General features: G+C 38.6%; 1 protein-coding gene across 2 annotated transcripts in view; it reads right to left on the reverse strand.

Annotated features, from left to right (window-relative positions):
• Positions 1-27638, reverse strand: part of RSF1 (remodeling and spacing factor 1) — a 159369-nt gene that overhangs the window by 19205 nt on the left and 112526 nt on the right. Inside the window, exons 6-9 of one of the 2 annotated variants that reach the window (XM_046017677.1) lie at positions 12289-14048; positions 10399-10605; positions 3911-4015; positions 1716-1795 (exon numbers count right to left, since the gene is read on the reverse strand). In XM_046017677.1, the coding sequence (XP_045873633.1) occupies positions 1716-1795; positions 3911-4015; positions 10399-10605; positions 12289-14048 (2152 nt within the window). Of the gene's footprint in view, positions 1-1715; positions 1796-3910; positions 4016-10398; positions 10606-12279; positions 14049-27638 lie in introns of both variants that reach the window. The other variant, XM_046017676.1, reaches the window with a different exon arrangement.

The raw sequence follows: 27638 nt of genomic DNA on the forward strand, positions 1-27638 counted from the left end.
ACATTAGAGATTAATTTTGCCTTTAAACCAAGTAGCATCCATTATAAACCAGAGAGCTCAAGGTGACTAGTAAGGAAAAAAACCAGTATCTAGAGGCTGAACCCACAGAGTTCACAGTATGGGGGAGTAAAGTGAGTGGATTATCAAATGAGCTAGCTGACTGTTTTAAAGCAAGCTAAATTGGAGGGAGAGGAAGACTCCGAGAGGGCAAGTAAAGGTTACAGTAGCAGCAAATGAAGGTAGTTAAGACCAACCAGGAGACATTGTTTAGATTTTCTCATAATGTGTACAAATGGGCATCAACAGTTAAGCTTCTGAATATTCTCTTTTAACACCTCCATCACTTTATTATGTAAGGTATGCCCGAGTTCAGGCCTCACCAGCTCTCCTAGACCCCAGTGCAACAGTCTCAACTCTAATTCTTTTTTACTGTTATCAGGGCATGTTTTCTGAAATAAAGATCTGATTACACTTCTCTCTCCTTTGATGGCTCTCTTGCTACCTGTAGAGAATAATTCAAATCCCCTAGTCACAAATGCCAAGCTGTTCATAATCTGGCCTCAATCTGCGTTGATAACTTCATCTCCTACCTCTCTCCCCCTCTCATGTTCACACTTTGTCTTTGCTTGTATTTGGCTCTTTGCCTAAAATATCCTTCTCTACATGTCCAGTGCGAAGTTATCTTCCAAGGACTTGCCTGATAGCCCAAACCCCTACCAGAAACTAAAATGGCCCTCCACAGTGTTCCTGTATTGCTCTGAATATACTATCTGTCTACCTTTCTGTACCACTGGCTGATACAGCTGTACTCTGACAGAGGTGAGTTCCATGTAAGGAGAGCTTTGTCTCACTCACCTTTTCGTTTCAGTTTGGTACACACTGAAGATGTGTTGTTTAGCATTAAACTACTACTGTTTAGCAATAAAATAACTGAGGAAGGTACAAATAAATACAAATAAACATAAACTTATGATCCTGATTTTGAGCCCCCTTTTAAAGACTGGATTCAACTCCAGTCTTACCTCCTCCAAGAAGTCTTCTACAACTGCTTTAAGACTACAGTGCAGTGGTAAATTGAAAAGGGAGGCATTTCTTATAAGTTATGACTCTTATGACACAGTTCAGCATTTCAATGCTCTTTATTTTATTGGTGTTAATTCTGCCCAACCAAAGAGATGCAATGGGTAACTAGACCAGTTCTTAGAATTTTCTTGTACTCACTACATACTTAGTAAGGTACATATCCTCCATAATAACTGGGCCAATATATATTCAGAGTAGGTTTTGATAAATATTTTAGATCAGGAGTTGGCAAACTTTTCCTGTAAAAGGACAGATAATAAATTAGGCGTGGCAGGTCAAAAGGTTTTTGTTGTAACTACTCTACTCTGCTCTGCTGCTGTAGTGTTAATGCAGCTACAGACAATATATAAACAAATGAGCATAGCTGTGTTCCAATAAAGCTTTATGGACAATGAAATTGGAATATACAATGTTCATCTGTCATGAAGTAAAATTCTTGTTTTGACTTTTTTCAATCATTTAAAAATGGAAAACAAACATTCCTAGTGGGAATAGAAAAATAAGGAGCACACCAAATTTGACCCACAGCACAGTTTGCCAATAATTACTTTAGACAGATATATTAATCTATATTGCAAGACAGTTTTACTATCAAATTCCCAAGTAAAACATTAACACACATATCACAATACCTGCGTTCAGCACGTTCCTTCTTCTTTAAGGCAACATCCAAATCCTGCAATTGTTCTTCTAATTTCTCACACAGTAGTTTCTGAAAGAGCAAAACACGAGTATTATTTTTCTTTATTTTCTTTTTAAAAGATTTTATTTATTTATTTGACAGACAGAGATTACAAGTAGACAGAGAGGCAGGCAGAGAGAGAGAGGGAGGGGGAAGCAGGCTCACCGCTGAGCAGAGGGATCCATGTGGGGGTCGATCCCAGGACCCTGAGATCATGACCTGAGCCGAAGGCAGAGGCTTTAACTCACTGAGCCACCCAGGCGCTCTTATTTCTTTTCTTTAAAGAAAGCTCTACACCCAGTGGGGATCTTGAATGCCTGACCCTTAAATCAAGAGTCTACTGACTCAGAGTCTGCCAGCTACCCCTGTGATTGTCATTTTTAACACCTTTCCACAAACATTTATCCCTTGCATGCTGGCTCACGGATACTGTGCGATTCTGAGAGCTGAAGAAGGGGTCACACAGTGAATGAACACTGAGAAGGTCCTTGGGTTTAACTACATAAAGAGGTGACTCAGCCTCTTCTGAAATGAAGATGAGCACAGTATCTCTGCTGCGGAAACTCCCAGCCTCATCCAGGAATACATTCTATGCCTATGTTGCTGGTGGTAATCAACATTTAAAATAGCATCTCGGGGGGCGCCTGGGTGGCTCAGTGGTTTAAGCTGCTGCCTTCGGCTCAGGTCATGATCTCAGGGTCCTGGGATCGAGTCCCACATCGGGCTCTCTGCTCAGCGGGGATCCTGCTTCCCTCTCACTCTCTCTGTCTGCCTCTCTGCCTACTTATGATCTCTCTCTGTCAAATAAATAAAATCTTAAAAAAAAAAAAAAAAAAATAGCATCTCGGGCACCTGGGTGGCTCAGTGGGTTGAGGCCTCTGCCTTCGGCTCGGGTCATGATCCCCAGGTCCCGCATCAGGCTCTATGCTTTGGCAGGGAGCCTGCTTCCCCCCCCCCGCAACCCCGCCCCAACCTCTGCCTGCCTCTCTGCCTACCTGTGGTCTCTGTCAAGTAAATGAATAAAATCTTAAAAAAAAAAAAAAAGCATCTGGCTCAACATGTTTACATGACAGTCATGGATAAGTTTTAAGAATCCCACAACAAGATGCAACATGGGGGTCGGGGGGTAGGAGAAGAAGAAATGAAACAAGATGGGATCGGGAGGGAGACAAACCGTAAGTGACTCTTAATCTCACAAAACAAACTGAGGGTTGCTGGGGGGAGGGGGGAGCGAGAAGGGGTGGGGTTATGGACACTGGGGAGAGTATGTGCTATGGTAAGTGCTGTGAAGTGTGTAAACCTGGCGATTCACAGACCTGTACCCCTGGGGATAAAAATACATTATATGTTTATAAATAAATAAATTTAAAAAAAAAAGAATCCCACAACATTTTTAAGGGAGAAGGTTCTATGTACAATACAATATAATGATGCCAATCACTACTTTAAAAAAAAGAGAATGGGAAAAAATTATACAACCACGCAACAAGGTGACTGGGTTAAAACAGAGCTGAAGAATATATCTGATAAAGCAATGCTAAGCCGAGGAAGTCCACTTCAATGGGAACTGCAATAAAGCCCATCATTTTTAAAGTGAGATGAGCCTGGACTTGTGACAGAAAGGACCCCTTGAGTGCAGTGGCATAAAAATAGTCTGTTCTCCAGCTTTCAAAGGAAATTCACCTGAATCAAGATATAAGAGGAGTATAATCCATGTTTCTATTCACAATAGCATCACAGTGGTACATAATTCATAATACCATCCATAAAACTGACAAGAAGGAGGTAGGCAGAAATGAAAAAGAGGATGAAACAAAGGATAAAGAAACTTATTTCCTCCCTCATATAGCATTTTAATTTGGGGCTATTTGTACCTGTAACAAATGTAAGGAAAAAAATGTATCAGAAATCATAATTTAATAAAAATTAGGTCTTCAAAAAATGCTTTGGTAGGGGAAAAAAAAAGGCCTAAAAGATATTAATAAAAGGTAGATTTTTCAATAGTTTCAAGTTTCACAGAATTTTAAACAAAAAGTAAACAGTATAAAAAACTGCTTTGAAAATAAAAATGTTTAGTGGCTGTCAAAAAGTATTAATTGGAATATAAAACTGAAAGACTAAAAACAAAGGTGTGCTGGATCTTACGTGTTGGCAAGGGGGGCAGAACCATTCTCCGTCTGGGATGATCATCAGAGGAGGGCGAAGGCAGGCAGTGTGGTAACCACTGTCACAAGAGTCACACAGAAGAATCTGAAATAAACCACAGATTAATATCAACCTAGTTCTATGACTAAAATTCAGTGACTCTGAAATTAAAGACATTTCAATATTTCTTAATACTATACTAAGAAGTACCCTATATCAGAGTATCTTTATTTGCATAAAACTAATAAAGCTCTGCTAATTGGGACCTAACACGTCTTTTTTTTTTAAAGTAAAAAAAAAATTGCAATATGTTAAACTACACAATTCAGTGAAACATTAAGTCTTTTTTAAAAAAGATTTTATTTATTTACTTGAGAGAGAGAGAGAGAGAGAAAGAGCAGGAGGAGTGGGGAGGAGTAGAGAAGGAGGGGGAGGGAATCAAGCAGACTCCATGCTGAGCAGAGCCTGACATGGGGCTTGATCTCACCACTCAAGAGATCATGACCCCAGCCAAAATCAACAACCAGATGCTCAACTGACTGAGTCACCCAGAAGCCCCACAAATTCTTCTTTCTTTCAAGATTTTGTTCAATTTTATATATTTTTTAAAGTAGGCTCCCTGCCCAGCATGGAGCCCAATGCAAGGCTTGAACTCATGACCCTGAGGTCAAAACCTGAACTGAGACCAAGAATCAGACAAAACTGACTGAGCCACCCAGGTATCTCAAGATTTTATTTACTTATTTAATTTTTAAAAGATTTTATTTGTCAGAGAAAGAGAGAGATCAAGAGAGCACACAAGCAGGGGGAGCAACAGGCAGAGGGAAAAGCAGGCTCCCTGCTGAAATGTACATGAGCCTTTTTTTTTTTTTTTTTAAATATTTTATTGATTTGACAGACAGAAATCACAAGCAGGCAGAGAGGCAGGCAGAGAGAGAGGAGTAAGCAGGCTTCCCGCTGAGCAGAGAGCCCGAAGCGGGGCTCGATCCCAGGACCCTGAGATCATGACCTGAGCCGAAGGCAGAGGCTTTAACCCACTGAGCCACCCAGGCGCCCCTACATGAGCCTTTTTATCATGAAAATTCAAACACAAAGGGACAAAGGTTTGAGGAATGGAGCTATACTTAGGACCATTATGTTCACAAATAAAGGGTAATAATAACTAGACCTAAGTTGTCATTTTATATTATTTGAGTTTAAGATGACCAATTCTCTTAAAATGTACACTCAGAAATGTTTAACTTAAAAAAAAACTTATTTTTAAATGATTTTAGATTTACAGAAGAGTTGCAAAGATAGTACAGTTCCCATAAATCTCTTACCCAGCAGGGGCACCTGGGTGGCTCAGTGGGTTAAGCCTCTGCCTTCGGTCAGGTCATGATCTCAGGGTCCTGGGATCAAGGCCTGCATCAGGCTCTCTGCTCAGCAGGGAGCCTGCTTCCCCCCCCCCCCCCACCTCTGCCTACTTGTGATTTCTCTGTCAAATAAATAAATAAAATCTTTAAAAAAAAATCTTTTACCTAGCTTCCATTAATATTAACTTCTTACATAACCACGGGACATTTATCAAAATTAAGAAATTAGCATTAGGGGTGCCTAGGTGGCTCAGTCGGTTAATTGTCTGCTTTCTGCTCAAGTCATGATCCCGGGGGTCCTGGAACTGAGCACCATGTTGGGCCCTCTTACTCAGCGGGGGGCCTGATTCTCCCTCTTCCTCTGCCTGTGCTGTCAAATAAATACATAAAATCTTAAAAAAAAAAAAAGAAATTAACATTAGTACATTACTATTAACTGACCAACAGACCTTATTCAGATTTCACCAGCTTCTCAGTAGTGCTCTTTTTTTGAATTCGGAATGCAGTCTAGGATATTATATTGCATTTAATGATGTTTCCTCAATCTCCTCCAATAGTAACAGTTGCCTGGTCTTTGTTTTCCATGACTTTGACAGTTTTGAAGAGTACTAGATACTACATGGACTGACACTCAGTTTGGGTTTGTTTGAGGTCTTTCCTTGATTAGACTGATGTTATGAGTTTTGGAGAATATCACAGAGGTGAAGTGCATTGCTCACTGCATCAAATCTGAGGGTATGTGATATCATCATGACCTATTACTAATAATATTAACCTTGATCACTTGGTTACAGTAGTACCTGTTGGTTTTCATCACTGTGAAGTCACTGCTTTTCTCTTTCCATACTTATTCCAGTCTAGCCCACACTCAAGGGGAGGAGAATTAAGCTCCACTTTCTGGAGGGTGGAGTAGCAAAGAATTTGGAAGTATAAGCTAAAACCAACCACAAAAATTAATAAATTACACCCATTAATTTTATCACTCATCAGCACTACATCATTGCTTGTAATGACTGTACTGTGGTGTTCTAATGATGATTACTTACTTCCCTCATGCCTTCTACTATTTAGAATTTTTCTGTAAAGAAATGTCTTTCTCCCCCCATTTGTTTGTTTATTCAGTCACTTCTTTATATCAGAATCAACTAATGAGGATTTATTTTCTTTGGCTTAGAATCTCAAACCATTATTTAATTTATTGTTCAATTTCCCCTAGCCACAGGCACTTGCTAATTCTTTCAGATTGGCTCTTGTGTCCTTAGGACTCATTTACATCCTTTTTTTAAAAGATTTTATTTATTTATTTGACAGACAGAGATCACAAGTAGGCAGAGAGAAGGAAGCAGGCTCCCTGCAGAGCAGAGAGCCCGATGCGGGGCTCAATCCCAAGATGCTGGGATCAAGCCAAAGGCAGAGGCTTCAACCCACTGAGCCACCCAGGCACCTCTGCATCCTTTTTTTTTTTTTTAAGGCAGTTTTTAACTTTCTGACAGTATGGGACATTCAAGGTACATCCTGTATTTTCCCTGCCCAAGTCCTTGAATTAGCCATTTCTCCTAGAAGCCCTAGTTCCTTTAGTGGAGAATGGTATTTAGAAACCAACATTTGGGGGTTACCTGCATGGCTCAGTCGGTTAAATGCCCAACTCCTGATTTTGGCTCAGGTCATGATCTTGGGGTCATGGGATCCGAACCCTGCCACTGGGCTCCCTGCTCGGTGTGGAGTCTGCTTGTCCCTCTCTCCTTGCTCCTACCCCTGTTCTCTCTCTCTCTCTCAAATAAGTAAATAAATGAAATCTTAAAAAGAAACAAACAAATAAACATCTGGGTGCTGAGTGCTATGATATGAGGCACCACTGCTTCTAGGCTCTCTCAGAGGACAGAGCTATGATAGAAATGCATGTAGAGCAATCCATGTATACACACAGATCTATATTAAAGGAAGCAGGTGTTCGTACCAGTGTCTCCAGCTCTAATCCAGTACCACAGGACTCATTCTAGCCTTTGATATTGCTCATCTGTAACTTCCTTTTTCTGACACTGAGAAAACTGGCTCCAATTGTCCACACTTCATTTATTTGTTCAACTGTAGTATATATGTAAAGCAGTTTCTAAATTGCTAACATGAACCACAGGGGCAAGGAGGAATGGGGAGGGGGGGCAGTGTGATGTGCACCCGTGTGCAGCAATTTAAAAGTGAAAAGCTGCCTTCTCCCTTCTTACAATGCATCACCATTTGCTGCCACTACCCAGAGCTCAATACTAAGTCACATCAGTGTTTTACTTGAGTCATACCACTGACTGATCACACAGGCACATGTGGACTAACCTAGACACCTCATTTCATTTATCACATTGTTTGCATGGTAAAATGTAATCTAAATTTCAAATAACAAAATTAAAAGTAAACTTTTGGAATGTAATATATTTAAAAAGTGATGTCTGTCACGATTTTGCAATAAAGATAAAATTCTGTTAAAATAAATCCTACTGTGTAAGGTTTCCAAACCTTGGCCAATGATCCATTTATTTTGACTAAAGCATCTGGAACACCCCACTGAGTTCTAGACTCTTCAATGAATTTATTGCTTCCTTGCTGTAAGTTCAGTGAGGGCAAGGACCATGTCTTTCTATTTCAGCGTCCTTTCTGTGACACTTAACACATCATAGTTGTTTGAGATTTTGATTTATGATTATCTTTAAATACTGGGCATACAGAATCCATCACACTTGGGATCTTGAGTTTCCAATGTCACTCTTTTTTGGCAATGGGATTTTTAGAGCAGTTATTAAAATAACCAAATAAATGAAAAGTCCTGTGTGTGCGTTCCAAGAAGGGTACAACTTTCTCCATCTCCTTAACATCATCTCTGCTCACTTCATTTTACTCTCTTTTCCTCACACCTTTGCTACTGACATCTACTGCTGCCTCAGTCAAAATGCACTCTTGGTTTAAAAAGATATTAGAAATGGAAGGGAAAGAACACAAGTGTTAATTTTTTATTTGGAGTGCAGAAAAGACTGTATCTCAAGTCTTCTTGTGGCCTTTCTCCACACAAAGATCATTTTTTAAAAAAGATTTTATTTAGTTATTTGACAGACAGAGATCACAAGTAGGGAGAGAGGCAGGCAGAGAGCGAGGGGGAGGCAGGCTACCTGCTGAGCAGAGAGCCTGACATGGGGCTTGATCCCAGGACCCTGGGATCATGACCTGAGCCGAAGGCAGAGGCTTTAACCCACTTAGCCACCCAGGCGCCTATTCACACAAAAATCTTGACCCAACTTTCATAGCCTGATGATCATAAAAATTCTTGGAAGGGTCTTCTCAGCATAATTTCAACATCTGTTCTCAGAGCTAATGTTACTGTCTGCTTCTAAGTTTTATCTTTTACTTGAACCCTCTGAAACTATGGGAATATGATAAACATAACTGATAATTTAATTTCCAGATATGACTTTAACATTAAGGAAGAGGAAGAACAAGTAAACCACAAATAGCTTTAAGCTAGCACACCGCAGGTGTCAGGAACTGTACTAAGCCAACTTTACATAACTTATTAAAAACAACCCACAGCAGACAGTTCTCTCCTCTGCTGTCCTGCCCATCACTTCCTTATGTTTATTCAATAAACTTCTATCTCCTTTAAAAGACAAACAAATAAAGAAACAAAAAGCACTCGAAAGAAGTATGTGGTAGTATTTCCATTTTACAACAAAGTAATTAATATACTGAGAAGAGAGCACCTGGTAAGTGGCTGAAGTTAAGAGTTGAAACCACATTGGTCTGGCTCCAATGCTTTTCCTATTACTCCACACTGCTGTTTAAGAAAAGGAACCCTGGGGGCACCTGGGTGGCTCAGTGGGTTAAAGCCTCTGCCTTCGGCTCAGGTCATGATCCCAGGGTCCTGGGATCGAGCCCCACATCGGGCTCTCTGTTCAGCAGGGAGCCTGCTTCCTCCTCTCTCTCTGCCTGCCTCTCTGCCTACTTGTGATCTCTCTCTGTCAAATAAGTAAATAAATAAAGTATTTTAAAAAAAAAGAAAAAGAAAAAGAAAAGGAACCCTGGAGAACTAGCTCACATGAATTTTCCACATTTTATCGGGTTTCGAGACGTTTCGGCTACATAAAATTCTACCTACGTGGAAGCATCTTTCTTTTTTTTTTTTTTTAAAGATTTTATTTATTTGACAGACTGAGATCATAAGTAGGCAGAGAGGCAGACAGAGAGAGAGAGAAAGAGAGAGACAGAGAGAAGGAAGCAGGCTCCCTGCGGAGCAGAGAGCCCATCGTGGGGCTCGATCCCAGGACCCTGATATCATAACCTGAGCTGAAGGCAGAGCCTTAACCCACTAAGCCACCCAGGCGCCCCTTTATTTTTCTTTCTACTTAGTAGCTGGAAATTGCCTTGAAAGTCACATCTATTTAAAACACAGCAGTTGCCCAGAATTGGGCATAAAGGGAGTGTTACTTCAATAGCCTCTTTAGAAAGTTCTTATGAAATGCAAAAATTATATAAACAGGTTAGGAACTGAATTTCCTGATTTAGGCTACTTTTAAGGAACTTAATTTCCTGGGTAGGTTCCACTATCATTATTCTTCTGAAAATATCTGGTCGAGAATTTATATTCTTCATTTGGGTTTTTTTTGGTTTTGTTTTTTGTATTGGAACTCCCCATGTTCTAAAGTTTAAAGCCCTACTAGTTACTACTTGACTTAAATGTTACTTTAAATGTTAAGTTACTACTTGACTTAAATGTTGTTACAGAAGGCAATAAGGCTTTTAGGCCTTACCTCTTTAAAGTTGGCCCTTCAGAAATATCATTATAAATTAAAGGGAAAGAAGAAATATTTAAAGAAAAAGAACAGAATAGAAAAATTTGAATGAATGAATTCATTGATCTGTGAGAAGAGGTTAGGAGTGTATCCTTAAGTAGAAGAAATATCTATAAACCAAGTAGAATGAAAACAGAATTGAGTTATTATTGGAGAAATAGAAATTAAGGTTATTTTGTGCACAAAAGCTGTGCAGCATTAAAAAATTTCAAATCATGATCAAACCCAGAAGAGGTGGCTACTTCGGGTAACCACAGCATGCCAGTAAGATGAATATTGTTCATTTAGATCAGGTACGTACTAGCTCAGGATGGTTTGGAAGGCCACATTTTTTGCATGGTTCATCATCATCGGCTAGGATGGCTTCTTCGCTTTCCTTTTCTTCCTCTTCCTCTGAAGCTGCAGATGATTTTTCACTATCTGACCCTTCACTTTCATCATTGCTAGAATATTTCCACCTGCCACGTGTTCGAGAACCAGTCCATCGAACTTTGCCTTTGGGTTTTACCTTGTAAAAAATTAAAAATTGGAATAATTTGGTATAATAAGAACAATAAAAAAACAAGCTTCTCATTATATGCTCATTTTTAGTCAAAATACAAGAAGAAAATGAAAATTACTGTACTTTCATCACAGATATATCTACTATTAAATATTGCTACATATTGCCAGTATTTATTCTACTTTTGTTGGGGGGAGTTTATAATGAACATTCTGTCTTATAAGTATTTTCCCTAGTCATAAAATATATTATTAACATCACTGTAAATGACTGTATAACATGCCATCACACAGCTGTATTTGTCTAATCCTTCACTATATAGACATTTAGGTAGTTTCCCAGTTTTTCACTTTCATAAAATATGGCTCCTCATAAATAAAAGCTTTTACAAGTCTCTATGGTTAGGATAAATTCCTTGAAGAGGATTCTGGGTCAAAGGCCATGCACATTTTAAAGGCTCTCTAATAGAGCACTGACTATATTCTCACTTACTGTTACATAAAAGTTTAAATTCCCACATTAGAGATGAATTTAAAATCTTTAAGGGTCAGAACTGCAAATAAAAATCCTGACAAATATTAAAATCTATTATTCAGAAAATAAGTTTATAATGTTGTAAACTGTTTTTTCCTACCTGGTTTCAGTCTTTTAATTAATATTTCAGTTCATTCCTACAGTAAAGTCCCCATCAAAGACCAAAATAATTCTAACAACAGAAGGGGAAATATTTTTGAAGAATTACAAATCTAATTTCAGGGAACAAAGGATCACTTAAATTAAAAGTAGCACTTTTAATTATAACAAACTCCTATGAACTAGCTATAGATTTGTTCTAGATTTTGCTTAGAAGAGTCATAGAAAAAAGAACTCTGGTTTCTAAGACTAATGATTAAATGGGGGAAGATAGACACTCTCGTACATAGTAATGAGAGAGTATACTAATGGGGCCTTTTGGGCAGGGCAATGTGGCAACAGCTATCAAAAAGTTAAAATAAACACATGCCCCTTGACCCAGCAATGCCAATTCTAGGAGTCTATTCTAAAGAAATACTCACTTATGTCCAAAAGGATCTTCAATGCAGCATTGCCTGTAATAGTGAAAAATTGGAAACAACCTAAATGTCAATCAATAAGGGAGTGATTAAATAAACTGAGGTACATCCACACTATGGAATACTATGTAGCCATCAATCACCAAAAGGTAGACTACATCTACTGACATGGAAAGAGTTCAGAGACACATTGATAAGTGAAAAATCCATAGAAAATGAACATATTCAATCTATTTTTTAAGTGAATGGGTAAATATTTATGAACATACACATGAATGTATGGGAAAAGAATGGGGAAGAGATGTATCCCAACTGTTAATAGTGTTTATGCAGCATTTTGATTTTTCAATCCTACAGGTTAAATATTACCTGCATAGTTTTTTATAAAGAGAATATATATTTCCATATTGCCTGTAACAGAAAAAAAGTTTAAAAGATGACAAGAGTATACAGTCTGAAATTTAATATCTGGGGATAACTAGTGAGAAAGTTATCTCAGATACAGGAAGAAAGATACCTTTTTTTTTTTAAGTGCTCTTTATAACTTCTTTTTGGCCAAAACGAATAGCTACACTTAGGCCAAATTATTTCTAATAAAAATTAAAACTCAGAATAGGAGAAATTTTACCTTGCTTACTTTAGAATTCGTATCCTTCTCCGGTTTTTTCAAGTTTTCTTTTTTGTCTGCTTTCTGCAAAGCTGCTGACTCTTCACCCACTTCATCTTCTCCTTCCCCTCTTTTTTTATCAGCTTTCTGGTCTCTGATCTCAGCCACTTTTGCTGTGGGTCTAGATATTCTTGGAGACCTCCTTAAAGTACGACCTACACTTGTTTTCTCTTCTTCCTTTTCTGTCTTCTCTTGCTTGGTTTCTGGTTCTAGAACTTGGGGAGGGGAGTCTGGCTTCTTCTTCCTACTGGATATCCTAATTGTTAATTTGATGCCCTCTTTCTGCCTTTCAGAGGTTATCTCTGTGTTTTCTGAGGCAGCGGTTTCTTCTTCAGGAACCAGCTTATATTTAAATTTGCTTTTTTGCATAGAACCCTTTGTCTCAGCAGGATCCTCTGTGCCCGAGGTCTGGGCATTGCCCAGATGATCTGTTTCTACCTTGGTGGATTCAGAATCTTTTTTTAGAATTTCTGGGTCTGTTTTTTCTAGGGGCTGACCTTCAGCAGAACTTGTGCTCTGACATTCCACAACTTCCTTTTCGGAGGCTAACTTCTCACAGTGGTCAGTCATGTTAGATGATGCCGAAGTTTCAGCTGCCTCAGGAGAGACTGGCTTTACTGATTCTAGAGTGTGCTTTGGAACCTCCTCTGGTATTGGACTCAATCTTTGTGTATCCTTATCAAGAGAAGTCTTTTTGGACTTCTCTAACTTGTCAAGACATTCTAGAACTTGTGGGCGCTTATCCTTTTTACTTTGGGGAGATTTCTCATCAACTTTCAGGGTACAAGATTCAGTAGCAGAAAAAGCAGTTTTCAAAGAGAGATCCTTGGCCATCTCAGGAGTCTCAAGAGAGATTTCCATTTCCACAGGACCAGTTTCCTCCAATTGCCCTTTTTGATTTTGGGATTCTAAGACTGATACTGAACTGTCTGCATCTTTCTCTACAGGGACCACCACCTCCTTTTCAAGATCACCTGTTCTCATATTCATTAGGACAGAATTTAAGGACTCTGCTCCATTTCCCTCAACAATGACACTTCTGTCTTTAGAGGGGCTACAGCTATCTTCTTTTGTATCATAAAACCTTGTCTCCAGTTGCTCTGTCTTAAAATGTGGAGTTACCTTTTCATCACTAAGTTCTCCATTTACCAGTTGTTTCCCTTCATGACCCAAAATAGTGATTGTAGAGATCCTTTTACAAGTCTCTTCCTCTTGTTTTATTTCATCTTTCAAAAACTCTTTTGTTGGAGTAACTGATTTACACAAAGGTCCTTTGATTGGACTGTCAAAATCATCACTCAGTTTAATTTCTCGTTTTTTCAGTGGTATCTTAGCCTGCTGGTCATTTTTAAGTTTCTCGGTTTCTTCAGTAGACTTCTCAGTGATTTCTTGAGAAGACCTAACATTGCCACCAAACTCTAGCTTCTCTGGCTCTAGTTTCTCCATGCTACCTTTGCTATCTTTAGGATCTGCTCTAAATTCCTTTACTTCGACTTTAGTGGGTTTGACATTTTCCTTGAAGGAATCACTTTCTTCTTTGATAATCCTTTTCTCCTCACATTCTGGCAAAGGTTTTTCTAGCTTGACTATGACCGGGAGTTTGACAAGTTCCTTTTCATCTTCTTTTTCTATTTTCACAGTAGCCTCTTCTAGAGCACTGGGTGTAGAACAGTTTTCTGAATCTACTTGCTGCTCTTCACTTTTCATCTTCTCATTTTCCTTCGGTTCCTCTAAAAGTCAGAAAAAAATTTATGTAAATCGAATCATTCAAGATTATAAAATATAAAAGGGTAAATGTAATAGATATTCCCATTTGAAATTTCCCTCTTAAAAGAAGTCTCCTGTTAATGGACATCTGACCAAAAAAGAAACATAAAGTAGAAAACAAAATACCCCAAATCTGACAGTGAAGGAAATTACCAAACCTGAAGCAAAGCTTCTAAATATTAAAAAATACACTTATTCAGAAAGATTCATGTTTCTGCTTTATACTTTTAGCTTCAGTGTTCTCAATGGAATGCAAATGTTTATACAGTTCAAATAATTTATTCAAGCTCAAGTGATGGCTCAAAAATGTGAACTAAAATACTACATAAAACATTTCCAAAAGACCATATTTGTTTTAAAAAATGACAAATGTTCTTTCTCGTAAGTCACTGAGCGCTTCATTTCATTGAAGTAACGTGAGCATGGCAGTGGAAAAATGTTTGTTTTATGCTTTACACAGATTATAACAGTAACAGAATTCTATACAGAAAATGAGACATCTGCCCACAAAGAGAGTAAAAGGTCCATAATCCTAGTACCCAGAGGCAACCACTATAACTATTTTAGGTTACTTTGTTCTAGTCTTGTATATATTTTGACAAAAATTTTGACAAATTTTGTATATTTCAGGATCACAGTACCCCATTTTTTTCACTGAAACACTATCACTTTCTTATGATATTTAATGCCTTTTAAGAAATCAGACTTATACAGCAATCCTCAATGTGGCTATATTACAATTTACTTTATCAAATGTCATTAGTGAACATTTCAGAAGTTGTTATATTACCAACAATATATGTTTATTGTCAGTTCCTCTTTTTATCTTAATTGGCTACATATTTCCAAATTTTGTGGAGTACCTGATAGTGCAAAAACGATATTGGTAAATAGCATCATCTTTGTGGATTTCTTTTGCATTTAAAAAATTTTTTGTTTCATTTTAAGTAGGCTCCATGCCCAGCATGGAGCCCAACGTGGGGCCTGAACTCAAACCCTGAGATCAAGACCTGAACTGAGATCGAGAGTTGCATGTCTAACCAACCGAACCACTCAGGTGTCCCAAGAGCACTTCTTTGAATGGGATTACACAGATTGCACAGACAATGTAAACCAGTGCTCGGAGAATCTGAGCAGAATGTTTTCACAGAATTCATTAAATACTAATTTTACCTCTATTTCCCATCACTTCACCCTATTCTAACAACTGAAAAAACTCAGTTCTAAATGTTGTTTTACCAAAGTAGTAATTTTTACAAAAAAATTTTGCACACATTATGCCAAATTGATAAACCAGAGTTATAATGTATTTTGGAGGTACAAAACGGAATCAAATCGAAGGGAGATGAAGTAGAACATGTTTTTGAAAGTAAGAATGCAGTATCTTTAACAGAGTAAATATTTAAATTATAAATCACCACTTCTTTTACTTAAGTCATGTTGCGAATAGTCCATCCAAGGACCACTAAGCACCATTCAGAACATGAAACAAAGGTCAGTATGGCGTTTCCCTTTTTACATTGTCAATGATTTCATATATGCATGCCAAAAAGGAAATTAAAGACATGACAGTAATGATTTAATCTGTGTGTCTTTTGCTGCCCACTGAAAAAGCAGCCTTAGTAAATTCCTGATTATTGAGATTAGTTAGCGTATCAGGAAATCTAATTAAATGAACATCTTGGTTAAGAAAAAGTAACTTTAACCTAATGCTAAGGGTTTACTAAACACAATTTAATAATTCTTCTATATGTTTTGGTTAAGAAAGTAACTCAGGACCTCACTATGGTTCTGACCTGAGGTAAGACGACACTGTTTTCATTTGGCAATGGTGAATGAGAAAGATCTCTTCAGTGATTTCAATTGATTCCAATTTGGTAACAACATGGCAAAATAAATTGAGGAATAACATTAGGTTCAAGGCTCCTAGGTTCATGAATTCTAATTCACCTAGTGGGGAATTCCGCATATGTATCAAACTCTCTGATTCTCATTTCTTCAAATACAAATAAAGCAGCTGGAGTAAGTGAACTGAAAAATTATACGTCACTGGCCCATATTTCTCCTAACCCCAAAATGTTAAATCCTTGGGATTTTTGTGTTTGGCTCAATTCCCTTCAGACTTGAGAACATTTATTTCTCTAGCTCCCCTAGCTTACATAGATATGTCGCTAAAACCGCGAAGAAAACAAAACCATGACAGAAAATGAGCCTTCAAGCACAACCATAACTGGTAAAAAGATCATTCAGTTACATAAGCATCCTTAAAAAGAAACTGTAAAAGAAATGTAAATGAGTTGAAGAGACATAAAATTTGAAGAAACAAAACTTAAGGCAAAAAAACTCTCTTCAGGGGCGCCTGGGTGGCTCAGTGGGTTAGGCCGCTGCCTTCGGCTCAGGTCATGATCTCAGGGTCCTGGGATTGAGTCCCGCATCGGGCTCTCTGCTCGGTGGCGAGCCTGCTTCCCTCTCTCTCTCTCTCTCTGCCTGCCTCTCTGTCTACTTGTGGTCTCTCTCTGTCAAATTAAAAAAATAAAAATAAAAATAAAAAATAAAAAACAAAAAACAAAAAACTCTCTTCAAAACTCACAATGGAGCAGCAACACTGCTTGGCAAACTTGAGGCAATTCAACAGAAGTATTATCTACAGTAAGTTTTTAAAGCAGATTCATCCATTTACTCAACAAATATTTACTGATCACCTATTATGTGTTTTCCCAACCAGCCTAACCATAATCACTATGGAATAAAACACTGAATGTCCTATAAAAGTTAACTGTAAAAGACATCGCTAGGAATCTGTCCAGTACAGACATACCTCTTTTTATTGGCCTTCACTTTATATTGCTTTGCAGATACTGCATTTTGTTCAAACTGAAAGTTTTTGGCAACCTTGCATCAAGCAAATCTACTGGCACCATTTTTCTAAAAGCATTTGCTCACTTCACATCAGTCACATTTTGGTAATTTTCACAATATTTCAAGCTTTTTCATTTTTTATAATGATCTGTGATCAGTGATCATTTGTTGTTACTATTACAATTGCTTTGGGGCTCCACGAACCACATCCATTTAAGACGGTCAACTTAATTGATAAGTGTGTGTGTTCTGACTGCTCCACCAACTGACCATCCCCCAATCTCTCCTTCTCCTTGGGCCTTCCTATTCCCTGAGACACAACAATACCGAAATCAGGCCAGCTAATAACCTTACAACAGCCATTAAGTATTCCAGCAAAAGGAAAAGTCACATATCTCTAAAATTAAATCAAAAGTTAGAAATGATTAAGCTTAGTAGGGTATGTCAAAAGCCAAACAGGTGAATAATCAGGCCTCTTACACCAAATAGTTGGCCAATTTGTGAATTCCAAAGAAAAGTATTTGAAAGAAATTTAGAAAGTGCCAATCCAGTGCACATGTATGATTTAAAAAAAAAAAAAAAGGAGAACAGCCTTATTGCTGATATGCAGAAAGTTTTAATGGTGTAGATAGAAGATGGAAACCAGCCACAATATTCCCTTAATCCGAAGCCTGATCCATAGCAAGGCCCTAACTTCCTTCCATTCCATAAAGGGTGAGAGAGAGTAAAGCGCAGAAGAAAACCTTAGAGCTAACAGAGGCTGGTTTCTGGGGGTTTAAGGAAAGCAGCTGTGGAGCATAACACAGAAATGCAAGGTGAAGCCACAAGTTCTGATACAGAAGCTGGAGCAAGTTATGCAGAAGACACAGCTAGACAACTCATGAAGCTGGCTACGCCAAACAACAGATTTTCAATGCAGATCAAATAGACCTTCTAATGGAAAAAAACACCATCCAGGACTTCCACAGATGGAAAGAAGTCAATGACAGGTTTCAAAGCTTCAAAGGACAGGCTGACTCTCGTTAGGGGTTAATATAACTGATAACTTGAAGCTGAAGTCAATGCTCATCTACCATTCCAAGAATCCTAAGGCACTTAAGAATTATGCTAGATCTACTGTGCCTATGTTCCGTAAGTGGAACAACACAGCCTGGAAGACAGAAGTTCTGTTTACATCAGGGCTTCCTGAATATTTTAAGCCCATTATTGAGACCAACTACTCATAAGAAAAGATTCCTTTCAAAATACTGCTGCTTGTGACAGTGTACCTGGTCACCCCAGAGCTCTGATGGGAGATGGACAACGAGATGGATGTTGTTTTCAAGCCTGTTTATACAACATCCATTCTGTAGCCCATGGATCAAGGCGTCATTTCCAGTTTCAAGTCTTATTATTTAAGAAAAACATTTTAGAAGGCTATAGCTTCCATTGACACTGTTTGCTCTGATGGATGTAACCAAAGAAAACTGAAAAACCTTCTGAGAAGGATTTACTATTCTAGATGCCATGAAGAACATCTATGACTCACAGGAAAAAGCCAAAATATCAACAAGAACAGCAGTGTGGAAGAAGCTGATCCCTCAGGGATGATCTCATGGGGTTTAAGACTTCAGGGGAGGCAGTAACTGCAGATGTGGCGGAAACAGCACGAGAACTAGAATTACAAGTGGAGCCTGAAGATGGGACTGAACTACTGTAATCTCATGATAAAACTTGAACAGATGAGGAGTGGCTTCTTATGGATGAGCAAAGAATGTGGTTTCTTGAGAAGGATTCTACTCCTAGTGAAGATGCTGTGAGGATGATTGAAATGACACAAAGGTTTTAGAATATGCATAAACTTAGTTGATAAAGCAGTGGCAGGGTTTAAGACGATTGATTCCAATCTTGTGAAAGAGGTTCTACTGACAGTAAAATGCTATCAAAGAGCACTGCATGCTAGAGAGGAATCACTGATGAAAGCAAGAGTCCGCTGATGTGGCAAACTTCACTGCTGTCTTATACTGAAAAACTGCCACAGCCACCCCAGCCTTCAGTAACCACTACCCCAGTCAGCATCCACACAAACATCGAGGTAAGACCTTCCACCAGCACAAAGATTGTGACTCACTGCAAGCTCAGATGATGGTTAGCATTTCTTAGCAGTTTTTTTAATTAAGGTATGTTCACTGTTTTTGTAGACATAGTGCTATTGCACACTTAACAGACTACAGCATAATGTAAATATAACTTTTATAATCACTGGGAAATGAAAAATTACTTTGATTCATTTTATTGTGATATTTGCTTTACTGGGGTGGTGGGTTTGTCTGAACAAACATGTAGCCAAATGCAAGCATGTCTGATACATTTTCCTTTCCTTTTGCTTTCTATTACCTTTCCTTTTCCATACTGACCAAAGTTTATCCATATCCACTTAATATATATTGGGCTTGTCATCCATTGGGTGATAAAGGGGCAACTAACTCTTGCTGAGGCTTGATTTCTTTATAATTTTCTTCTTCTAAACCAAGACTTAATTTTAAAATAGGATAGAGGTTTCAGAGTTTGCTCAAATCTTATATACCTATGACAAATTAACACAAACAGCTTAAGGAGCAAGCTGGAAACACCCACTCTACAGCCTGAAGAAATATACTCTGTAACAGAGTAATTCTGCTTATAGACAACATACTATACAGAAAAAAATAAACATGAGTATTTATTATAGCACTGCTATAAAAATGCAAAATTAGAAATAATCTAAATATCCTTCAAATAGAAAAATGAATAACCACTATATAGCAAATAACAGAAAAGAAACAAATTACATGGAACACGATGATAAATTTCAGAAACAGAATGATGAATAAAAACAGCAAGATGCAAAAGGACAGGCAGTATGATAGTATTCGCAGAAGTTACAAAATGCACAAAATGATGCTACAATATTGATATGGCTAACATACACATGTAGCAAAATCATAAACATAAGAATGTTTCACAGGACTGTGGCCATGCCTGGAAAATGAGGGTTAAAGAATGGAATGGAAAATGAGAGGAAAATACCTGTTTCTATAACACTTTTAATCAAAGGCAAATTTTAACAATATCTAAGTGTTTTATATTTTATACTATGTTGTTTATTTCAACACTTTCATTAAAAATTAAGAGATATGAGTCAGACAAACTTTCATGCTCTGATGCCACTTCCACACTATTAGTTAAGAGACCTTGGGAAAACTATCTTTCCACATTTCTTTAGACTCTAAACTCTCTCAAAGTGAAATACAAATACCTATTGTCGAGAAACTGCCATGGGGCGCCTGGGTGGCTCAGTTGGTTGAGCGACCGCCTTCGGCTCAGGTCATGATCCTGGAGTCCAGGGATCGAGTCCCACATCGGGCTCCCTGCTTGACAGGGAGTCTGCTTCTCCCCCACTGACCTCTCTCTTCTCATATTCTCTCTTACTCTCAAATAAAAAATAAATAAAATCTAAAAAGAAAAGAAAAGAAACTGCCGTGAAGGGTGCCTGGGTGGCTCAGTCTTAAGCATCTGACTCTTGGTCTCAGGTCAGGTGATGATCCCAGGGTCATGGGATTGAGCCCCAAGTTGGGGTCTGTGCTTGACAGAGTTTGCTTGAGGATTCTCTCCTCCTCTCTCTGCCCCTCCCACAATGTGTACTCTCCCCTCACCTTCTCCCATCAAATAAATAAATAATCTCAAAGGGAGGGAAAAAAAACAAAAGAAATCGCTGTGAGGTTTTTTTTTTTTTTAAATGAAGCACTTTGTCCAATATTTGGGAACTATTATTTTTTTTTTTTGCTGCCTTTTTTTTAAATTAAATTTTTTAATTTTTAAATAAACATATAATGTATTTTTATCCCCAGGGATACAGGTCTGTGAATCGCCAGGTTTACACACTTCACAGCACTCACCATAGCACATACCCTCCCTAATGTCCATAACCCCACCCACCTCTCCTGGCCCCTCTCCCCCCAGCAACCCTCAGTTTGAGATTAAGAGTCACTTATGGTTTGTCTCCCTCCCAATCCCATCTTCTTTCATTTATTCTTTTCCTACCCCCCAAACTCCCCATATTGCATCTCCACTTCCACATATCAGGGAGATCATATGATAGTTGTCTTTCTCCGACTGACTTATTTCGCTAAGCATGATACCCTCTAGTTCCATCCACGTCGTCGCAAATGGCAAGATTTCATTTCTTTTGATGGCTGCATAGTATTCCACGGTGTATATATACCACATCTTCTTTATCCAGTCATCTGTTGATGGACATCTAGGTTCTTTCTATAGTTTGGCTATTGTGGACACTGCTGCTATAAACATTCGGGTGCACGTGCCCCTTTGGATCACTACGTTTGTATCTTTAGGGTAAATAATCAGTAGTGCAATTGCTGGGTCACAGGGTAGCTCTATTTTCAACTTTTTGAGGAACCTCCATGCTGTTTTCCAGAGTGGTTGCACCAGCCTGCGTTCCCACCAACAGTGTAGGAGGGTTCCCCTTTCTCAGCATCCTCGTCAGCATCTGTAATTTCCTGACTTGTTAATTTTAGCCATTCTGACTGGTGTGAGGTGGTATCTCATTGTGGTTTCGATTTGTATTTCCCTGATGCCGAGTGATGGGGAGCACTTTTTCATGTGTCTGTTGGCCATCTGGATGTCTTCTTTGCAGAAATGTCTGTTTATGTCCTCTGCCCATTTCTTGATTGGATTATTTGTTCTTTGGGTGTTGAGTTTGCTAAGCTCTTTATAGAGTTTGGATACCAGCCCTTTATCTGATATGTCGTTTGCAAATATCTTCTGGGAGCTATTATTATTATTATTAATTATTTGGCCCCTTCTTATCATAAACTTTAGCCACATTAGAAAATGCAGTGTTCCAATTTTAGTATATGTGCTGCCGAAGCGAACACAGAAAACGCAGTGTTCCGTAATAGACTCTCAATCTCACAAAACAAACTGAGGGTTGCGGGGCAGGGGGGTGTGGAGAGGGTGGTTGGGTTATGGACATTGGGGAGGGTATGTGCTATGGTGAGTGCTGTGAAGCGTGGCGAAGGGTGTAAGCCTGACAATTCACAGACCTGTACCCCCAGGGCAAATAATACATTACATGTTAATAATTTAAAAAAAAAGAAAAAGAAAATGCAAAGATGCCATCATTGCTTAGAAAGCCATTTCTACTCTTCTTTACCTTGCAATTCCTCTCTTTCCCAATTTGTCAAACAATTAAAATTATCAGTAACTATCCCCTATGATTGTTGATGATTATAGATATTCAATGATAATCAATATTATTGGTCATAATAATGTCATAATCATTATTATTATTACATTATTGGGAAAATCTTAACATCTGTCAAGCCCAGTTAAACATCACTTGATTTTATGTAGTTTTATCTGAGTTTTTCCCCTCCTAAGAATTAACCACTCCCTGTCCTGTGTTTGCATACTGTTTTCTTTCTTTTTTTTTTTAAGATTTTATTTATTTATTTGACAGACAGAAATCACAAGAGAGGCAGGCAGAGAGAGAGGAAGGGAAGCAGACTCTCCGCTAAGCAGAGAGCCCGATGTGGGACTCGATCCCAGGATCCTGAGATCACGACCCAAGCCGAAGGCAGCGGCCTAACCCACTGAGCCACCCAGGCGCCCTGCATACTGTTTTCTATAGGGTTTTATAATCGCACTATTACCCCCAAGTTCCAATTTTTTAAAAAAGATTTTATTTACTTGAGGGGCGCCTGGGCAGCTCAGTGGGTTAAGCCTGTGCCTTCAGCTTAGGTAATGACCTCAGGATCCTGGAATTGCGCCCTGTGTCGGGTTCTCTTCTCAATGGGGTGCCTGCTTCCCCCTTTCTCTCTGCCTGCTTCTTTGCTTACTTGTGATCTCTTACTTGTGATCACACATCATTTGTGTGTCAAATAAATAAATAAATCTTAAAAAAGAAAGATTTTGTTTATTTGAAAGAGAGCGAGTGAGAGAGAGAGAGCATGAGCAGGTGTAGTGGCGGGGGAGAAGCAGGCTCTCCGCTGAGCAGGGAACGTGATGAGGGGCTCCATCCCAGGACTCCGGGATCATGACCTGAGAGGAAGGCGGATTCTTAACCAACTGAGCCACCCAGGTGCCCCTGAAATTGCAGTTACTTATTTACAAAATTCTCTTATTAGTCTAACGAACTATGCCATTGTGAAGAGTTGTGGATTATTACCTGTGGTAAGACACTCCAACATCCCCTGGTTATACTGAATAAATTGAAATGGCAATAAATTCTAGCCTCGTGTTGATAAATTACATCAACACAATTTAAGATGTAACTTTAACTAATACAAAGTCTTCTTATACATTATGCATACTATATAAGTATTTGATTTACTATTCTTCTAAGTTTATCTGACCAACTTACAGAGATTTTGGCAAAGACATGATACATTTAATAGCTGTTCAGGTATACTGCACTTGATGATTAATAAATACACTCACACAAGAGACCATTTAAAAAATAAGAAAAAAAATGAAAGGCCCTTGGGATGCCTGGGTGGCTGAGTGGGTTAAAGCCTCTGTCTTCAGCTCAGGTCATGATCCTGGGATCGAGCCCCACATTGGGCTCTCTGCTTGGCAGGGAGCCTGCTTCCTCCTCTCTCTTAGCCTTTCTCTCTGCCTACTTGTGATCTCTGTCAAATAAATAAATAAAATCTTAAAAAAAAAAAAAAAAAAAAGAAAGGCCCTAAACAAAAATGGGTTATGACAGGAACAATTCAAAGATGACAAAATGTACAAACTCTACTATCAATCAAAGAAATTGAAACTCAAAAAACACTACAGTTTTTTTTTTTCAAAAAACACTACAATTTTTAATCACACCAAAGAGCAAAGTTTTCCTTTAGTGAGAACATTCAAAACTTCTAAGAATATGCTGAAAGGAACATGCTCATTCACTGACAGTGTTAGTACAAACTGGTACAACTACTCAATAATCAAAATTTGTTAAGTCTTTATACTCAATAATCAGTATTTATCAGGTGCTTAAATTTTATGTAGAACTTTCTTAAGAAATTAAAACAAAAGAAATTTTTAAAGACATGGGAAAATCCTCATGGTGGAGTTAAGTACTTTTTGTACTTATTATATATATAATTGCATTTATCACATAATCTCAATTCTAATTAAATAAATCAACAACCATGCCTAAAATAAATACTGGAAAGAAAGAAATCACAGTATTAACAGTGGTTTTGCCTCTTGGTCACAAGATAATGAATAATTTTTATTTTTTGCTTTACACTTCCCCAAGTTTTCTAGAGCAAACATGTATTTTCTCTACAGAGAGATAAATTATAAGCAACCCAACTGTAAGAAACCCGGGTTTGCCCAGGACTGAGGGGTTTTCTAGGACACAGGACATGCCATGCTAAAACAGACAATCCTAGACAAGAGAGGAAAGATAACTGGTCACACTATTCTCATTCATGATGACTTGTCATTGAAATTAAATACGTACACATTACTTTTTCTACAATGGTACTGCTAAATGTCTCTGGAACCAACTCTCATCCTGTTTATCAACCAGAGTAAAATGTGTTGGCCATTTTGCAAGACAGCCAATTAGGGCTTAAGGAACATTAAATGATAGAGCAATGCAAATCTAACCTGGACCACGAAAGCAACCCTTCAGATTCAGCATTCATAATTTAGGTAAGTAAGTTTACATTAACCTTTTTAACATACATTCAAAATTAATTGGCAGTAAACAGGCACATTACACCTACCATGAGCAGAGATCTGTATCAGCTACTGGGGATACAGAAAGGAGTAAGACTGGTAGGTATTACAATAAAGTCATGGTCACCAGCTATCTCTGAGATACTGACAGTGCCAGTAACCTTCCTACATTTTTCGAACATTAACTATCTCAATGTTCTTCACTATCCTCGCACCTGCAATTTCTCTGCTATGTCCACATTTTCAGATGATTCCATCCTCCATTTCACAGAGAAAATAGAAGCCACGAGGCAGAAGCTCCTTCCCATCACCTGACCTGTAAACCTAATCCTGTTAAAATAGAGATTTATTTTAAGCTAAGCCCAATCCTTCTACGTATGTTTTGGATCTTATCTCCTCTAGTCTACTCAGGAAGGTTTTTTTGTTTGTTTGTTTGTTTAAAAGATTTTTATTTTTTTATTTGAGAGAAAAAGAGAGAGCACAGAGGGTGAGGGAGAGGGAGAAGCCTCCCTGTTAAGCAAAGAGCCCAATTTAGGGCTCAGTCCCAGGACCCAGAGACTATGACCTAAGCCAAAGACAGCCGCTCCAATGACTGAGCAATCCAGCCCCCCAGGAAGGGTTTTAACAATGTTATCATCTCACTTGTTTTAATGAGACCTCAGTAGCTGTCCTATGCCAAGTAGTTGAAAGATGACCAAGGAGAGAAACAAGAATTGTTTGGGGATTATTTTAAGAGAATTCATGATAAAAGCTTTTGAAGGTCATCTCATTTTATTCTGATTTAAAAAAACCATTCTCAATAAACCACAAGGCCCTATACAACCCCCACACCACTCTCCCCCACCTCACACAGCCTGACCTCCCTGACCTCATTTCTTCCTGTATTATAATACCCCTCACTCATTCAGTTTCAGCTGTATTACTCACCTTGCTATAATACAGGAGCCAGCAAATTTATTCTGCAAAGGGTCAGATAGTAAATATTTTAGTCTATATAGCAACTACTCAACTCTACCTTTGTAGTAAGACAGCAACTATGGACAATAAGACACTAAAAGAAACAATACATTCTAACAAAAGAATAGCAGACCAGGTGGTACCTGGGTGGCTCAGGTCATAATCCCAGGGTCCTAGCATCAAGCCCCATGTGGGCTTCATGCTCTCCCTTCCCTTGTACCCCTCCCCCCTACTTGTGTGCTCACAAGCACGTTCTCTCAAATGAGTAAATAAAATCTTTAAACAAAAAAGAAAGAACAGCAGGACCTTCAGCCTGCAGTCCTTACTCTGCCAATCTCTGTCCTAACATATTAAGTAGACAGTGCTTCCCCCTCAGGGTCTTGCTCTAGCCAATCCTTTAGTTTTTACTCAAGTGTCACATTTTCAGTGAGTCCTTTTCTAACCCCCAATCTAAAGTTACACCCTCCCTCATCCCCCAATTATTTTACCTCCTTGCTCCTTATGATCATCTAATACACTGCATATTTACTGATTTTGTTTCTTGCCTACCTCCCCATACTTTGTAAGGCTAGAAGTCAATTGATTTTGTTTACAGGCTTATTCCAACTACCAGAATAATACATGATATACAGCATGTACTCAATAAATATTTGTTGATTGCAATGAATGAATGAAATATTACAGGTAAAGTATCAACCATACTTATGAGAAGAATATATTTTTACAACTGAAATATTCTGCTTGGCAAAAAAACTTAACGATTTTAAAAATGTTGACAGATTTTACAGTTTCCAAAAGGGGCCCCAAATACTGCACTTATCAGTTGATTTTATCAGTATCATATGCTTAATGGACAAGTAACATGGGCTACCTACACTAACACATTGGTACAACCAATTTACTACATGCTAAAGGGATATGAATTGGTGCCAGTTGTTTTTTTTTTAATTATTTATTTGACAGAGAGAGAGAGAGAGAGAGCGCGCGCGAGCGCACACAGGAACACACAAGCAGGGGGAGTAGCAGGTAGAGGGAGAAGCAGGCTCCCCATTGAGCAGGGAGCCCAGCAAGGGGCTTGATCCCAGAACCCTGAGATCATGACCTGAGCAGAAGGCAGCCACTTAACTAATTGAGCCACCCAGGTACCCCGATGGCAATTCTTTTATAATTTATTTAAAAATTACACAGTAGATATCTAACAGAGCCTTTATTTATAATTAAGTATAACAAAATAAAGTCACATGAAACAAGTAACAGATCTTTTTTTTTTCAGTGCAAAAAGTTGCTTTTATTTTTTATTTTTTTAAAGATTTTATTTATTTGTGAGTGAAAGAGAGAGAGAGAGAGAGAGAGAGAGTGGCAAGCAGAGTCAGAGGGAGAAGCAGGCTCCCTACCGAGCAAGGAGCCCAATGTGGGACTCGGTCCCAGGATGCTGGGATCATGACCTGAGCTGAAGGCAGCTGCTTAACCAACTGAGCCACCAGGCATCCCAAAAGTTGCTTTTATTAAAGCAAGAGGACAGGACCTGTGGGCAGGAAGAGCTGCGCTAGGGTTGTGAGGAGTGACTGATTATATACTTTTAAGACGGAAGAGTAGGAATAAAGGGAGTTTCCAAAATGATTTTCTTACATTAAGGAAGACTTACAGGATCCTGGAGATCTGCTATTGTTAAGCTAAGGTTGCTTTTTGTCTCTAGCAAGGCATCATCTTTAAGGAAGCTGTGAACTCCTTGAGGATTGTCATATTCTGCCTGTCTCAAGCACCAATCTGTCATGTCAATTAGAAACCCAGAAATAGGGGCGCCTGGGTGGCTCAGTGGGTTAAGCCGCTGCCTTCGGCTCAGGTCATGATCTCAGGGTCCTGGGATCGAGTCCTGCATCGGGCTCTCTGCTCAGCAGTGAGCCTGCTTCCTCTCTCTCTCTCTCTGCCTGCCTGTCTGTCTACTTGTGATCTCTCTCTGTCAAATAAATAAATAAAAATCTTAAAAAAAAAAAAAAAAAAAGAAACCCAGAAATATT

This window comes from Meles meles, chromosome 8 (assembly GCF_922984935.1).
Source record: "Meles meles chromosome 8, mMelMel3.1 paternal haplotype, whole genome shotgun sequence".
Classification (NCBI taxonomy): domain Eukaryota; kingdom Metazoa; phylum Chordata; class Mammalia; order Carnivora; family Mustelidae; genus Meles; species Meles meles.